General features: G+C 35.6%; 1 protein-coding gene across 1 annotated transcript in view; it reads left to right on the top strand.

Moving 5' to 3' along the window:
• Positions 1–1,003: 1,003 nt before the first annotated feature.
• CNTNAP2 (contactin associated protein 2) overlaps positions 1,004–17,812 on the top strand; it is a 2,167,939-nt gene continuing 2,151,130 nt past the window's right edge. The window contains exon 1 of the mRNA XM_031664956.1: positions 1,004–1,442. Coding sequence (XP_031520816.1) covers positions 1,346–1,442 — 97 coding nt within the window. The 5' untranslated portion in view covers positions 1,004–1,345. The remainder of the gene's footprint in view (positions 1,443–17,812) is intronic.

Below are 17,812 nucleotides of genomic sequence, written 5' to 3'. Positions count from 1 at the left end.
TGTATTTCCGTTTTGTGTTTGTGTTTGTGTGCGTGTTTGCCTTAGTGTAGTTTCTCCTGGCAGCAGCGTGTGTTTGGTGTACGTGTGCATATGTATGAGTATGAATTAATTACGTATCGAAAACATGTGCATTAACGGCATCTGCAGTCCTCTCTCGCTGCTCCAGTCGGTCAGGATGTTTAGCACCATCACTTGGTGTTAGGACCACTCGGAAGACCTGACTGTCGGACGCCTGATTGTGGTTCCCGGGGGGCCGGAGCTCCAGGAGCCTGTACCATCTCTATCTGAAGGGGAGGAGAGAAGGAAAAGAGAAGGTATCCGAGAGAGGGTGTTCTCCTTCCTGCAGCCGGGTGGGGAGCAGCCAGGTTTGGAGCAGGGTTCTAGGATTACACGGCAAATCCCCAACTTCAGCACCGCGGACAGCATCACCTCCCGCCAAGGGAGACGCGCGCGCCTCCTTCCTTCGCCCCCGCCCCAGCTGATGGGCCCGGGCCGGTCGGCTCAGTCTCCCTTTTGCTTTCAAACGAGGCCAGGGCAGGGCAGAAGGGTTTTGACAGCCAGAGGGGTACGGTAAGGAGGAGGAAGAGGAGGAGGAGGCGGAGGCGGAGGAGGAGCCGAGGAGGGGACCGAAAAGGGAAGAGAAGGGAGGGCTTCCCTCCGCCTCGCTCGCCGCCCGGGCTCGCAGGCGCTGGCGGCGGCGGCGTCTCCTGCTCTCCGCCGCCGTTGCCGCTGCTCGCGCTCCGCCGCTCGGGAGATGCTTCCCCGCGCCGCGCAGCGCTGAGGCCGTGCGTGCGCCCCGGCTGCGCTGCGCGCTCCCCACATACACAAGCTCTCCATGTGAGCTGACGGGCGACTGGAAAGCCCCCGAGTCACGCTGCCCGGCGGCGGAGGGAGCGCTCTCCCGCAGTGGCAACAGCAGCACCACCGTCCCCGTCGCTCTGCCTTCCTCTTCTGCAGCCTCCGCTCTTCTGATTACCCCCCTCCCCCGTCCTTTGGTGATTTTTTTTTTTTTTTTTTTCGAGGAGAGGGCGGGGTAGGTGTCCGTCCCCTCCCCTCTTCCCCCTCCTTTGCCTTCTTGGTTTGAATTTCCTCCCCCGGCATTGCACTGGCAAACAGTGCAAGAGGCAATACCCGCACGGAGGGAGAACGAAGGCTGAGACACCCCTGCTGCTCCAAACCCAGAAGAACTGGAGCCTGGAGGCGGGTGAGGGGAGAAGAGGAAGCGGGAGGGGCTTGGCTTCCTCGCGTATTTGAGGACAGCCCATCTCCCTTCAAGAACCCTACGGAGAGACAGACTGCATCTCCGCAGCGAGCTGTTGGAGCGCCGCCGGCCGGGAGGCGAAGGATGCTGGCGGCTCCGCGCGCCGGCTGCGGGGCAGTGCTCCTGCTGTGGATTGTCAGCAGCTGCCTCTGCAGAGCCTGGACGGCTCCCTCCACGTCCCGTAAGTAGCCGTCTCCTCGCTCTGCGCTGGAGCAGTTTCAGTGCGGCATTGATGTTTGGCACCAGGGTATCAACTCCGAAGTACAAAGCAGTGCTCGCACCCTGATATGTGTGTGTGTCCGCTGTCACACACTTGCAGCCACTGCAGTAGACAAACTCGAAACCCAGCGTTTCTGTTTTGGAAGAGACAGGGTTGTGACGCTGGTGATGTTTCTGGAAAGTTGTTCCTGGTCTTGGTGATCGGTTGGCAAGAGCTTGGCTAGAGAGACTGGTGTAGATGGCAGCTTCTTAGGAGTTGTTTGTGCAGGGAGTGTTAACTGCATTTGGGTTAGGCAGGTCAGTGAATGAAAAGTGAAGACCATGGCAAAACCAAGTTTCTTATTTTTATTTATGGTTATAACTTAATGAGCACGGGGTTGAGGTTAACAAGAGGAGCATATTTTAAACAGTTTGGGCACCTATAGAGCCTCTTTAGCCTCTCCCGTCCCCTTAAAAAGTTAATGCCCATTTAGTACTTGCTTATTAAAATGGAAGGCAGTGAAATTGTAACTGAAATTGCTTTAATTCTTTGATACTTTGATATCATGGATATGACTGATGCAGTACGGGACTTGGGACACTCAGTGCAAAGCGTCGTTAATGTAGTAATAAGCAGATTCTTAATAGAGTTTTCAGGAAAATAATTCTATTCAATATGTATGTCTCTGCATTTTAATCAACTGTGTGCGTGTGCGTGTGTGTGTGTGTGTGTTTAAGACTGCCCATATTTTCACGAGGTTTAGAAAGAAATGGAAGATTCTGGCCCATTTTCTGCATTCCTTTAGAAGTGCATACTGTGCATGTAGAGAGGAAATGCGTGATTGTTCCTTTGGTTCAGAAAGAGTTAAACACTAGAAAGACTGCCTATAGGAATATTCGGATAATATTCATAAGTGCATACTTGTTTCTTAGAATGAGTAAGTTGGTAAAGAATTATCATGGAGATTTCAGCGTTTAAAAGGAAGTTGTTTTTTTTTCTTTTCTTTCTTTTTTTTTTTTTTTTTGTCCATTTAGGAAAAAAAAGTTTAATATTTTCCAGAATTCGTCATATGTGAAGTAGTCTTCTCTTTGTTTATAAGATTTTGGGATATATTAATACATCTTTGTTAATAGTGTTCTTATTGTGGTGGTAAATATCAACAGGAATAGCATTGAAAAGGGACATTTTAAGTTGCAATAAGGAATCTACTATATAGTATCCTGTGATGAGTCAGTATTACTGTTTTGACGTATCTTCGTAAGTACAGTATTAGCTTTTCTTTTCTCACAATATTTAAAGATAAGGAGAAAAACTAACTGGCAATCTAAGTTTGTAATGAACTTGAAAACATTGTATAGCATTATTTATAACACAAGTTAAATCACAAAGAGTTAAATATTATTAATATTTATGTCAATTTTATAAATTTAAACAGAAATTATGGGGATATAATGCTTACTGTTGATATTTACACAAATATGTAACTCTATCATTGGGAAACTAGTTTGATGAAATTGTTTCTGTTTCAAGGTCTGGTTATATAGAATTTCCTGCCACTTTTCCTGGAAAATAAACTGCTTATATGTTAAATGTATTCTATTCAGTGATTGAAGGTCCTCATATCCAGGGTTTTTCCTGGGTTCCGTGTTTCATCACTCTGTATACTTTAATTATGATGGGTCCATCTGAAACATTTGCCATGTGTAGCAAATGGAACACTGGCAGCCATTGGGTTAATGCATTTTAAGATAGAAAAAGTTGTTATTTCAGAAATGTTTTCTGAGTTTTTAACTTTTTAGTTAGAATTCGAAGACAGAGAACATAGAAACAATTACTTTTAAGATAGTTAATAGTTACGGCCATTAAGATTTTTTATTAACTTAGCTTTTATTCTCTATTGTTTAAAAATGTATAATGGCTTAATTAAGGTGGCTTTTTATTTCGTTTGAATTTAAACTGTGTGACCAAAATGCAAAGTTGCACTATATCCTGGAAATGAATTAGATAATAAGGATGCTACAGAACTTTATTGATTAGAATGAGCTTCATGGATTCATTACTTTAAATATCAATTGTACTTTACATTAATGAACATGTTTATTTACTTTATATGTAGCTCTGAAGGAAAATACGGTAGTTATATTCTTAATACCAAAAACATTCAAGGGAGAAAAAGATGGAAACTACATGAATCTAAGATAATGAGCAACTCAACCAGGAGAGGTCATCACAAGACAAAAAGTAGCATGAAAATCTAGAGCTATCATTTTTCTTTGGTACACATTTTTAAAATGTAATGAGTATGCTAAAACTTTCTGTTCCTAAATACCTTTTTAATATGAGGGACAGAAGATATTTATTTCACAACAAATGCATTTCAAATATGTATTTGCTTATGACTTACTTCTTTTTCTCTGTCGACACACATATAAAAGCTGTTAATACTATGTGTTGTACAAGCAGACTAGAATAAACTTGAAAACAAAGCTCATCACTATGGTTATGTAAAAATATATTCTAATTTCTTTGCAGATAGTGAAAATGAACTGCTGCTGAGCTGATGGAACGAATCGTGTATCTTCCCTTCCTGTAAATGTAGATACACGGTACACACGTGGGAAGTTTAAAGAAAATCTTTTACTCTTAGGGAGTTGCATTTATTTGAACACATTATAAAGATCCTGACGGTGCAGTTCTAAATGATTAGGAGTTCAAGCTAGCGTTTAATAAATTCACTTTTTAGAGTTAACTGAATTTTCACTGAGATAAATGATCTCTCATAAAGGCTAATTTACATCATTTCGTAGAACTATTAACCTATGATTTCATGACCATCACATTTGGGAAATGTGTTTTGAATTGATTCAAATATTCTCTAACAAATATGATTTTATACATGTGTATATATACACACATTCATATATGTTTGTATAAATATATATGTATTTGTATGTATATATTTGATAAAAACATTTGAATACATGTTATAAAGTACATAGATACATATTTAATATATCACATATATTATATTGTAATATTATATGTAAAAATGTGCATATTTATATATTTTCTAAAACACCATTCAAGGGATTTAAATTGTTTACAAGTTTACAGAGAGGTCTTTTCCAGTGCAATTATTTTAAGTAACTAATGCAACAACATTAAGCAATAGTATATTAGTCTATTTTCTCTTCCTCAATTCATATACATCTCCCCAAATGGTATATTTTAAATGTAAAATATGAAAATGCATATAAAAACAAATACTGCTGGTTTATAGAGACCTTGAACATAGTAATGAATTTGTCTTAATAAAAACAATTTAAACTTAAAAGGAGCTTTAGGCAAGCAAAATTCATTGGTTGATAGAGTGTAGTACATTATTTACTTAACACAAACCAATAATATTATTATTAACGAATTGGAGAGAAATATATAATCTCGATTTTATTATAGGCACAGATATTCAGGAAATGAGAATCATTGCTCAAATTTTACTCTTTACCATCGATATATGGCAAAATTGGGTAAAAAAATTAATCCACAAATTTAATTTAGGTCTTATTAACCTTTATGCAGTTATAAACCTGCAACATATGATTTTAGATGATATCAAAGTTGTTTAGAACATATCATATTTTAAATCTTACAGTTATGTGCCCCATAATGACATTTCGGTTCAATGATGGACCACATGTATGATGGTGGTTCCATAGAATTATAATGGAGCTGTCATATAGAGGTGTGCCATTTTTCATCTTGTATATTATATTTTTACTGTATCTTTTCTATGTTTAGATATGATGAGATACACAAATAGGCATTGTGTTATAATTGCCTATAGTATTCAGTATAATAACATGCAGTACAGGTTTGTAGCCCAGAAGCAACAGCCCATACCATACAGTCTATGCTATGTGTGTAGTAGGCTATACTATCTAGGTTTGTGATTGTGTTCTCTATGATGTTGGCACAAGGACAAAATAGCCTAAGGATACATTTCTCAAAGTATATGCTTATTGTTAAGAAATGCATGATGATATATGTTTTTTTGTCTATTTTAAGTGGCAAAACCTTTCAAGTTGTATAATTTCTTTTAGATTTAATTCACTATTCCTTATTAGTAAATTCTTCTAGACAAAAACTTAATCAAATCTCTTAAAGTTTGCAGAAAGCTTCTTGTCTTGTGAATCTTTTTTATGATTGAAAGAAAAGAAATGTGACATGCCTACACTTGTCTTCTCTTTTTAAGAAGTAGATTTTTGTATTTGTTGTAAATGGTATACAGAAGAAGGAGAGATCTAGGCTCAGAAATTCTTAATTCAAATGTGCTTTTCTTTAAAATATTAAACATATGGAGATCCAACTTGGGCAAGTTGTCTGTTTAGTGACTGATGTCAGTGGGATGAAGACATAAAACCTGTACTTTAAAGATTTTCCCGTATCTAGTCCCGATTTGAGAAGTGCTTTACTTTATCATTGTTTACTACTTGCAAAGTTATAAAACAGAGTATATAGTAATTTTAAGCCTCAAAACCAGTGTTGTGTGAAATAAAATACAATTTTATATTTATATCTATACAAGTATCTGAAACTGGCTGTTTTCTGTTTCTAGAGAGATGCATATTTTAAGATAAGTAGTTATCAGAAACATAAGGTATATTTCTACAACCAACTAACATTGGGCTGCTGAATAAATTATATGCTTATTTTTGCCATTTTAATAAGTAAGAATAATGATGCAATCATTTGAATACAGCTGTTAATTTTCAAATGAAAGCCTTGAAAAGAATACTTGTAACAGAGCAATTCACTAAAACACTGGATTTTCCCATCTCCTGGGCTCTATAGAACCTATATGTTTTAGTTCTGAGCAGATAAGGATGTTGGAATGTGGAGGTGCTTCCTCTTTCTCCATCCTAACAGTTCCTTTTATGGAAAGAAAAGTCCATCTATCACACTCTTAGAGTCTATGTCTACAGTTCATTCATTCCTTCCTATGTTAGGTAGAGTTACTTATCTATTTGGTGACTATGGGAAAATTACCTAGATGTGCTTAGCTCAGCGCCTGCTTTCTCCTTCCAGGCTGCCTGCAGAAAGAATAGATTCTACTGAACGATAGATAAAAGTAGGCTTTGCCTCTGCACTAATAGTGATAGCACGAAGAGACTTATGGTGTTTGGTTCTTCCTATGGCTTGAGACTCTGTTTAATTTTAGAAATAAGGTTAATGAATCCCACTGTATCACACATGTAAGCCGTATTCTTTTGTATCAGCAATACTTATATAAAGAATGTTATTTCCTCTCTGTGAGTTATTTTCTAATCTAGAACTCAGAGAAGGGACTGACATTTACTGTACTCACTAAAATCACAAATTGCCAACAATAAGATTGATATTAAGCTAAATGAACATGAAATAATTTCTGCATAGTTTAGAAACCAGTAAAGAATAAGACTTGTTTTTTCTATTTGATATTGAGTTGAAGATTTGGCGTTATTCTGGTTAGGACTTCCAAACCCTCCCATTCATTCATTCATTCATTCATTCATATTCCTACCGAGTGCTATTAGTGGTATTATTTTATAGAGATGCTTAGAATACCATTTATTTATCTGTAGTAAATAACATCATCATTTAAAATACAGCCTATTTACAAACTTTAGCCAGTACACATCCAATTTCATCCTGTCCATGTAACTATTTAGTAAATTATATATACCTTTAGTTGGCTGTTACTTCATGATCCTTCTGTAAAATCATGAAGGTCAAATGTTTTAAACCAATTATTCTTTCCAACAAATAATTTGCACTTAGAAGAAAAAGTTGATTCTTTCCTCAATTGTAAGTTTTGAAAAACATCTTCTTAAACTTTTCTTTAGTTCACTTTGGAGGCAGCTATTCATAATAACAGCTTGAAGTAACTGATTTTTTATGACACTGCAGATTTTAAAGCCTCCCCTGATAGTAGGAAATCTAGACACAAAGATGTGGTTGTTGGCTCTGAATTTGCTTGCTGAAGATCACATATTTTTGGTCTACTGTAAAAATGTTGAAAAAATACAGAGGAGCTCCTGGGGGCCATATTCTGTATTTACCTTATGATTTAGGTTTGCTTGAAATACCCTCATAAACATAAATAGTGATATATGCTTTAATGTTTTTATGTTTAGGAAAGAGGTGAGATTAGATCCTAAGAATACTTTTACCAGGAAAAATTCTCCAAACATATATAAGTTTTTCCTTACATTTTCTAGTACATTCACACCCTTCTTCATCTGCACTGGGATGGTGATTGGGAATGTGAATCATAGAAAATGGCAGGCAATAAAGGTGTGACCTGCATATGCACTGTCAGAGTCACTAAACCTGTGTTGTGTGGGACATCTAAGATGGAATCAAGTTATGTAAAGTTTAATTAAATTCAGCAAGGATTTGCTCACCTCTATGCATTAGATGTCATATTGAAATAGTATGTGAAAAGGAAAATCTTACCTGGACTCATAATTTTTATTTACTGTTATAATGTCATCTATGCTGTTCAATTATGGTATTATTTGAAAAGAATACATGGAAAAAATTAATATACACAGTTTGTATTGTTAAAAAACAGTCTATTAAGTGGTGAAATACCATGATATGCCAAATAAAATAATACCTCTAAGAAAATTCTCTTACAATTAAAGGTGCTTCTACTTTTCATAGCAAAGGCTTGAAACCAACCCAAATGCCCATCAATGATAGACTGGATAAATAAAATGTGACACGTCCACACCATAGAAGACTATGCAGGCGTGAAAAAGGAGTTCATGTCCTTTGCAGGGACATGGATGAAGCTAGAAACCATCATTCTCAGCAAACTAACACAGGAACAGAAAACCAAGCATTGCATGTTCTCACTCATAAGTGGGAGGTGAACAGTGAGAACACATGGGCACAGGGAGGGGAACATCACACACGGGACCTGTTGGGGGGTGGAGGGCTATGGGAGGGATAGCATTGGGATAAATACCTATTGTAGATGACGGGTTGATGGGTGCAGCAAACCACCATGGCACATGTATACATATGTAACAAACCTGCATGTTCTGCACATGTATCCCAGAACTTAAAGTAAAAAAAAAAAAAAAAAATTAAAGATGTTTATTGTCACTTCTGTATCATAGACTCAAGTAGTTATTTTGAACTAGCAGAAAACACCTGTGGATTAAATTTTGTCACTGTTAACTCATTTTTCTAAGCAGTCGCCTCTTAATGGGAACCAAATTATTAAGTAACATTATAAGTACAGACTATGTGTGTATATATATTTTATTTATATATATATATGTATTTTTCAGACATTGGGCAAAAATTCATAAACAGAACTACATGAAAAAATTTCAGCCTAATTATGTCACATAGTAAAATTATAGCATATATTATGGGTCTTATTTTTAAAATTTATTAAGTACATGTTAAATAATGGCCTGTGATGCATTAAATTGCTTAATTGCTAGTAAATTCTAATTTAAAATGTAAATTTTTACATAGTGTATTTGAAACTTTTTTTGTTCAAATAAAAATATGTCTGGAAAATAAAATATGACTATCAGGTTTTTAAATTATGAGAATGATTATATTAGCTTAATGTTTTTAATGCCAACCAACAGAAGAACTCATGATTCAGTCATTTTTTTCTGTGTATTCATAACAACAATAACACAATGAGTTTGATGCCACCATCAATACTAATGTTAATAATTCATCATGGTATTTTATTCAGTGGATTTAAATATGACCATAGAATCTTTTTCCACACAATATGCGAGACAACCATGTATAATCCCATCAGATTTGGTATTTAGAATAAAACTTTATTTTTTTACTCAAGTTACATATAGTACCAAAACCAGCAGATTTTCAGCTAATAAAATGCACGTATGATTTAAATCACTTGGTTAATGTCCTCATACCTCAAGAATATGTTAAAACGTATGCTTAACTTATAGAAGAGATTTTTAATGGCAGTAATGACATTTCCAAAAATGAAATTTCATCATGCCTCATGCACTTCTGTAGTATATGTAAGTTTTATTTAAACACCTTAACATAAGCATTTAAGTTATTAAGTTATGACTAGTTAAAAGGGAATGATAGCACAGTTAATTGTGTTTTTTGTATGTCCACAGTACGGAATTAAGAATAACTATTTTATTGTGTCAGTTGACAAAAACAGTACTGTGTCAGAGATAAAAATGTGCCATGGTTGGGTATTAACATTGCTTCTACCATTAAGAACATAAGCAAAAACAACCTTATTCCAAGCTTCTAGATACTGAGGGGGTTATGTTTGTGGAATTGATTCCAAAGACAGGGATGCTTGATCAAAAAAGATGTATAGTTTTTGGTTAATAAATGCTGCCTGATTGAGTTCCACAAATTCTGCAACAATTTAAATTTTCAGCATCAATCAACCTTTTCTAGAACTCCAGGCAGCAGTACATGTTATACTTATAAAATATTCTGCTTGTATTACATAAATAGCTAATATTTGTTGTGTTGACTTCTTCTTAAATCTTTCTTCCCAGCCTTTCAAATCAGGCACTACTCTTTATGTGTACTAGGTCATTGATTTCTTGTAACAGTGCTTCAGTTTGCAAACGAAAATATCAGAGGCACATGGAAAAGTAACTTACCTGGGCCACCAGCTTGGCCTATTCCCAGATCCTGTGCTCTTTACCGTGGCACAGCTGGCTGAGAGTGAAGTGCTGTCTCCGTGTTCACGTTCTCTAACTAAGAAGTTTCAGCTTGCATCTAGGCAACATTTTAAGGCTTGATTGCTTGTATATAAAGGAAAAAAACATATTGGCATAATGTTTCTATCTTATTGTTTACTTATTCCTTGATGACTTTGTTATATGTTCTGGAGACTTAAAAATTACATTGGTAAACAATAAAGAAGTATATTTGAAACAAAGAGGGGAATGCAGCTCTTTCAATGGTAGCACATTATATCAGAATATATAATATGCCATTTGTGTTCTTCTTCACAATAAGGTACTTTTACAATGTAGTTCTATCATTTGAGTACTACTGAAATACATGTAATAGTCACGTAGTGAAAACATTTACTTAAAGCTCTGTAAAATATTCCTTAAAATGCTTTCTCAGGTATAAATAAAAGCTGTTTTAAAATAAGTTCTCAGGAAAGGTTGAAGCCTGAATCTAAAACTGTAAATATGATTGCTATTACTAAAGTTAAAAGATGATCATTGTTTAATCTATAGGTACAGTTTTGAGTATTCATTTCATACAATATCTAATCCATAAAGCTTTCTTTGAGAGTGCTGCTGAGAAAATCACTTTTCCTTTTGCTTTCATGGCAGTGGGAAAATATTTGTCTTTAAAATATTTGCCAGTCCTAATGCTTAAATATTTCTTATATCCATCCCTTGCTCTCCATTCCTATCACAGCTTCTATAGTTAAGATTTTCAGCATTTCCCTCCAGGCATTAATTTAGTAGCCTCCTGGTATGTCTCCCTGATTCTAATCTTTCCCCCTCTAGTTTGTCATCTATATCTATGCCAGAAATACTTTCCCAAAACACAAATCTTGTTATAGTACTACATTTCTCTAGTTCTTCCCTGTCTCTTAAATTTAGTCTCCTCCTAACCCAACACTTGCACTCTATAATCTAACCAACCATACTGAGATCTTTGCAGCTTCTCTAACACAACACGCTGTTTCGAATCATATTTCTCTTACGCCTTCTTACATTTTGTCCCCTCCTTTCACTTTTCCTGTTTTATCTATGCTGATTTAGAGGAAACTCACTGATGGTCCGAGCCTCAGAATCTTGGAGCAGATTGACGTATCACCACCTCCCTGTGGTAATTTGCTCTAATCACAGGTGAAATACTAAGACGCAGCAGACAAATTCTTTGGTTTCTGGACTTAGAAGGAACACAGTGATGACAAATAATGAAAACCACCTCCAACCATCTGATATTAAAGTGAGAAATTACCCCAAAGTGTCGACAACAGAAGGAAGGCGAGAAATATATTTTAAAAGAAAAAACCACAGATATTTTCCTCATTTGATAAGTAAATGTGTATCTATCAAAAGGGAAATTTGAAACCATGCTATGAAAGCTTATGACTTCTGCAACCCTTTTTCTACAGGATTTTATTTTAAAAGATTTTCTGTGCTTTTCTTAAGCCACATGGCTTGTTACATGCCTTTAAACCAGAGCCTGACTGTCCTTTCCAGAAGCTATTATCTTAAGAATTATTTGTTATCTACATGCAAATTAAAGACATGTGTCAACAAAATAATTATTGCACCTAACAAGTACTTTAAATAGAGTACTTAAGATGTCACCAAATTTTCTAAATGATAGCCGTAGCTTCCGAAAAACTTGATAATTATATGTATTTAGTGTGTAATAATCCAGCAGATGAGTTGATATTGTTGAAGTTGTTATGAAATGTCAATGAATTTCATTTCCATTTTTAATATGACAAAAATATAATTTCGTAATTACAAAAATAGATACTTCTATTCTATTTGTTTATATTTTAAATTCTCTCTTCATCCTTACCTTTGCAGCTTAGTACACACTTCTCAACCATTTCAAAGTCAGCCAGTCTAGCTAAGCCTGTTTCAAATTTTATATTCTTCACAATGATCCCTGCAGTGGATGCCTACTAAAAACACAATAAGGACTCTTTTCTGTTCGTCCGCAATCTGCATGAGCAGAGCCTCTCCTTTTTCCCTTAGGGTGATAGATATTAGGGAATGGTTGTATTAAAGGAACTAGACTTTACTAAACATGTTTCATCATACTAGGCACTGTACTGGTTGCATTATACCATTACATGAAATTAGCCCAAATACCTCTCTGCTGTAATATTCAAAGTATAAGGATGCTCAAACATTTTAAAGCTCACTGGTTCCATTTTTATACAGTTCTTACTTTCGTCAAGTTCTTCCCTTACATTGACACAGATTTACAGTCCCATAAATTCCAGCCAGTAGTTCTAGTTGGGCTTCTCATATAATAAAAGCTTAATATTTACCCAATATTCTACTGCTGTAAAATACTTGAAGACAGACATCACAGAATCTAATTAAATGTAATTTAATACTTGGTCACTACTACTTTTATAGATACCTAAATAATACCTTGAAGACAAACACGTTCCTTAAGATAAAACGCTGTGATTTATATTTACTTATATCCTCCAAATTACCCAGATATTTCCAGGTACACAACCAGTGTTAAATCCTGGTATTACAGAAAAAAAGTCGCCTTAAAACTGACATGTCTGTATGAGTCAAAACCAAAAATGAAACAAAGAAATATTTAAGGGGACTGTTGTTTAAAAGTAATAGGACAATTCCAGTTATTTTAAAGGATAGTTTATACTTATTTGCCCAATGTGAAATAAAACATTTTTAAATCTTAATTTATTATCTACTCTTTGCCCAAAGTATATTAGAAAAGTATTACTGCAATTTGAGTAGTCTTCATGTTGTGAGAAAATAGGTAATTATTATAGGCAATAATCTGAGGCATTTTAGTTTTACAAAGACTGTATAATCACCGCACAGATAAATTTTGGGAATTTAAAATGTGTTGTTGGCAAAATCAGAATCCTGTATCTACTTTCAAAGAGAGATTTCAGAATATTGCAAATAAAAATGACATTGTTTCTTTTATCAAATTGGCATCAATAGGACCTTTTTTTCAAAAAAGCTTTTAGATCTGCTATTTGTTCATTTATATGTGTGTAATTACAGTATTTAGAGGATCTCTCATACTGTGCTTGTTTCCACATATGGATTTCAGAGGACACAGTCTCAGGTGGTGGAGCTAGAGACAAACCATGCCAGCTACTCAAGCGCTTCCTTCCTGGATTTGTGCTCCTTAAGAAATGGGTCAAGAGGGACTACTCAGAAACATGCATTGAGCATCAGCTTGTTTTGGAACGATTAATCATCCAGGCCTGGAACTAAAAGTATCTTCCAATTATTTTGTTTATTATCCATTTTATCAGCTTCCACATAACACATTCAGTTTTCTAAATTTTAGTTTAAAAATTGCCATTTAATTCTATGCTTCTATGAAGTCACATATCCTACTTATGCTTTCTAAATTTCAAAATTATTTGCACTGTCCATTTTCTAATCTTTTATCTTAATAACGGACCTTAAATTTCTCTTTTATTGAATAGGTATGACAAAATAGAAATTGAAATTATTGAATCATTCCAGTTAGTCCAGAGGTAAGGTCATCAGTGAGTGATGAAGGAATCCCTTTCTATTATAACATGTTAGCTAAAACCTAAAGCAAAAGCCAAGCAAACAGCAGGAAAAGACTGTTCCAAGAAAACGAGAACAACTTCACAATTCCAACACTGGCCAAGTTTGGAAGTCACTTTGATGAGGAGATATTTAGTGGTTTTGGAATTAGTCTTCTGTTAAACATGTAATGAAAAGAAAATTTTGAAAGAGTAAATTATCCCACTTAATTGTCTATCAGCAAATAGAAAAGAAATTTTCACTGGTTAGAAATGTAGGCAGTCGGTCTGGGTCCAGTGGCTCATGCCTGTAATCTAGCACTTTGGGAGGCCGAGGTGGGCGGATTGCCTGAGGCCAGGAGTTCGAGACCAGCCTGGCCAACACAGTGATACCCCATCTCTACTAAAATTACAATTAGCAGAGCATGGTGGTGTGTGTCTATAGTCCCGGCTAGTTTGGAGGCTGAAGCAGGAGAATCGCTTGAGCCCAGCAGGTGGAGGTTGCAGTGGGCCGAGATCACGCCACTGCACTCCAGCCTGGGTGACAGTGTGAAACTCCATCTCCAAAACAAAAAACAAAAGAAAAAGAAAAAAAGAAAAAGTATAGGCAGTAAGCATTTCTTATCTTTAATAAGACAGAATAATATACATTTTACCAGTTTTATTAAACATAAGCATCATGAAAGCTGTATGATCCACAAATGCGCTTGACTGTCTGCCAAACTGTATATCTCAGGGGTCCCCAACCCCATGGGGTTCCTGTTAGGAACTGGGCTGCACAGCACGAGGTGAGCAGTGGCCTGGGGAATGAAGCTTCATTTGTATTTCCAGCTGCTCCCCATCGCTACCATTACCGTCTTAGCTCCACCTCCTGTCAGATCAGCGGCAGCATAAAATTCTTACAGAGCGTGAACTCTATTTTGCCGTTCGTGCTAGGGATCCAGGTTGCGTGTGCCTTATGAGAATCTAATGCCGGATGATCTGTCACTGCATCCCATCACACCAGACGGGCTCATCCAGTTGCAGGGAAACAAACTCAGGGCTCCCACTGATTCTACGTTATGGTGGGTTGTATAATTATTTCATTACGTATTACAATGTATGTAATAATAATAGAAATAAAGGGTGCAATAAACGTAATGCACTTGAATCATCCTGGAAACATCCCCTCACCCCCTCCCAACCCCCAACCGCCATCTGTGGAAAAATTGTCTTCCACAAAACCAATCCCTGGTGCTAAAAATGATTGGGACTGCTGGGCTATCTAGAATGAAAAGCATATACATCACTGTACATGGAATTCACTGCACAGATTTAGGTGTGGGGAGGGATAATTGTGGGGAGGTATAGTTTTTTTTTTTTTGGTGTATTTTAAAGTATATTCAGTCTTAAAAGGATTTTGAAAAATTGTATCTGTTTCTATTTGGCCTCCTTTTGTTGTAGGTGTATGATTATGTAAACCAAAAACATTTGAAATGTACTTTAATTCAGCTTGAAATGTAAGATTTGATTAGGCCAACTTCATCAAAGCAAGCAAAAATTGGAATACTAGTATGCGTTTTATAAATGTATGCATGTATTTATTTATTGATCCATCATCGATTAGTTTAAAATATTAGGTATCTTCTCTATGGCAGGGTGCCCAACTCTCTTCATTATCTGTGGCAAGTTGTCTCCATCGTCCAAGCTAATCTCCATGTATGTAAGAAATAAATAGTCCTTTACTATGAATGGGTATCCTGTCCTATGAGCTCCTAAAATAAAGATCGCTGCAATCTAATGTTCTATAGCATTGCTGAAAATTATTTTTATAGTAATTACTTGCTGAAATGTATTGACATTGATTTGGTAAACGTATTAACGGTGTTTGAGAACAGTCTACATGTTCTTTGGGGAAAGTATTTTGCAGTGGTTATTAGCACACAGGCATTTGTCTCAGAATAGCTGGGGTCTGGTTGTTAGCTCTGTTCCTGGGTGACCTTGGACAAATTATCTAAACTTTTGAGACCCAGATTTCCAACGTGCAAAATTGCAAAATAAAGGCAACTTATCAAAGGTTTGATGTAGGATTAAATACAGAATGTGCAGACACAGGCACACGATGGTAATCAATTTTAACGATTTTTATTTTTTGTTATTTTAAAATGCATTAAATATTTATTATACAGTTTCTATGGGTATAATACTAGAATAAGGTCTATAAAAAATCTTGAAAAATAATTTGTAATTGCGTCTTACAATTATTTCGGGAATGTATTTGGGAAGCTAGAAATTACAGTTTCGCAGAATTAGCAAAGATTAGACCAGCATATTATCTAATGTCCACATAGTAACTCATGTAAATGGCCGAAAAAGAGATAAAAATATCATTCAAATACATTAAGAAAGACTTAATTGAAGGAAAGATGGCATATAAAATCTATGTTAATTGAATTTTTATATTTTCATATTATATGCAACAATATATGATATTGCTATATTTTACCAAAAGGCATGCTAGTTAACTAAAGTCACTTAATAGAAAAGTATACCCAAATATTATAAAACACGACAAAAATTATTAAATACTGCAAAATATCTACTTAATATAGATTATTTTACAGTGTAGTAGATATTCAATTACCTTACTCATGAATGTTTCTGAAAAGTGACATTTGCAAATTGGAGAGCTTTGTGAGCATGAAGAACACATCCAAATGCATAAATGTTTTTACCCTAACTTGTTGGCCATATGTGTAGATGATATAAACTTGCTTTTTGAAATGCCATGGAAAGTATAGAAAGAAATTAGACATTTATTTCTCACTTTTGAATTTGAGACTATCCAAATAATTAGAAAGCTGAGACATCCAACAGTGGAAATTATTTTAAATCCTTAAAAATACTGTTCAGATGTTTTGGAGGTTTGACTGAAACCAGGAGGTTTATAGACATTGTTTGCATTATTAAAGAAAACATTTGACTGTGGTAGGCTCTGGAGATTCCAAAAGCTTGGGATACAAGGTCTCTGTCCTAAGTGTTTTATAATCTCTAGAAAGGCAGAAAATATTTATAATTAGAAATTTATGTTAAGCAACTTTATGTGTAATAAAAACCTTGTGGTTTTCTTGCAAAGGTCTAGGCAAAATTAACAATAACCTTTTGTTACATAGATAATGAAGGCTTGAATTAGAAATGATAGGATCATTAAAAATGATGATGAAAATTGGTCACTGGAAAATTATATTCTGGGACGTATACTAAGGCCCTATTGATAAGTCATAGTGAATTCTAGTCATTCTATGTCCTGGGATTTAGGCAGAGCTCTCGAGCCTGTCTGTGAGACCCATGACTGTGCCCTGCTTTGCAGCCAGCCTCAATTGGTGTCAGAGATTGGTAAGGTATTTGTATAACGTTTTATTTTTATTTTCATTTTTTTTTTTACAATTACAAAACTCCTGGAAATAGAGACTGAAAGGCTTAGGATAAAGTCAATTAACTTGGAAAACATTTGTCTTTTTCCCTCCTCAATTTTTGAATATTCTTTTCAGTAAAGGGAGAAGACATTACAATTTCATTTATAGGAAAAGAAAGAGAATGAAGATCAGCGCTCTGGTTTCTACCTCCGGGAAATGTTGAATAAATCTCAATATCTCTTGCTGTTTACTTTGCTCTGGTTTCCTCATTTACTCCTGTGCCCTTCTCTTAACTATTCCCATCAGCTAGGAAGATAGGCAAAGGTGAGGGAGAAAGACAGGGTTACACTAGGGAGAGAAAAAGCACTGGTCCAGGCATCTTCAAACACTAAATATTGGCAATAAGGAAAAATATCAGGACTGTTTTATATCAAATAATCCATTGTTCTTTCTCCCTGGACCCCAAGCACAAAGAAGTTAAACACTGCTTTTTATTTCAAAATTTATTATTTAATGCATTGACACAAAATGCATTTAAATCCCAAAGAAATTCAGGATAATTGAGCAATAGTCATTCCAAAATATCTTTCAATAAAAGTCTAATTTTTAACTGTAGACGAAAGACTGGCATTGTTAAATGAACCTTTCAGTGCTTTCGCATATAGTTATAT

Source organism: Papio anubis, chromosome 4 (genome assembly GCF_008728515.1).
Source record: "Papio anubis isolate 15944 chromosome 4, Panubis1.0, whole genome shotgun sequence".
NCBI classification, from domain to species: Eukaryota; Metazoa; Chordata; class Mammalia; order Primates; family Cercopithecidae; genus Papio; species Papio anubis.
The sequence above is the reverse complement of the archived record's forward strand: the minus strand, read 5'-3'. Positions and strand labels throughout refer to the sequence as shown.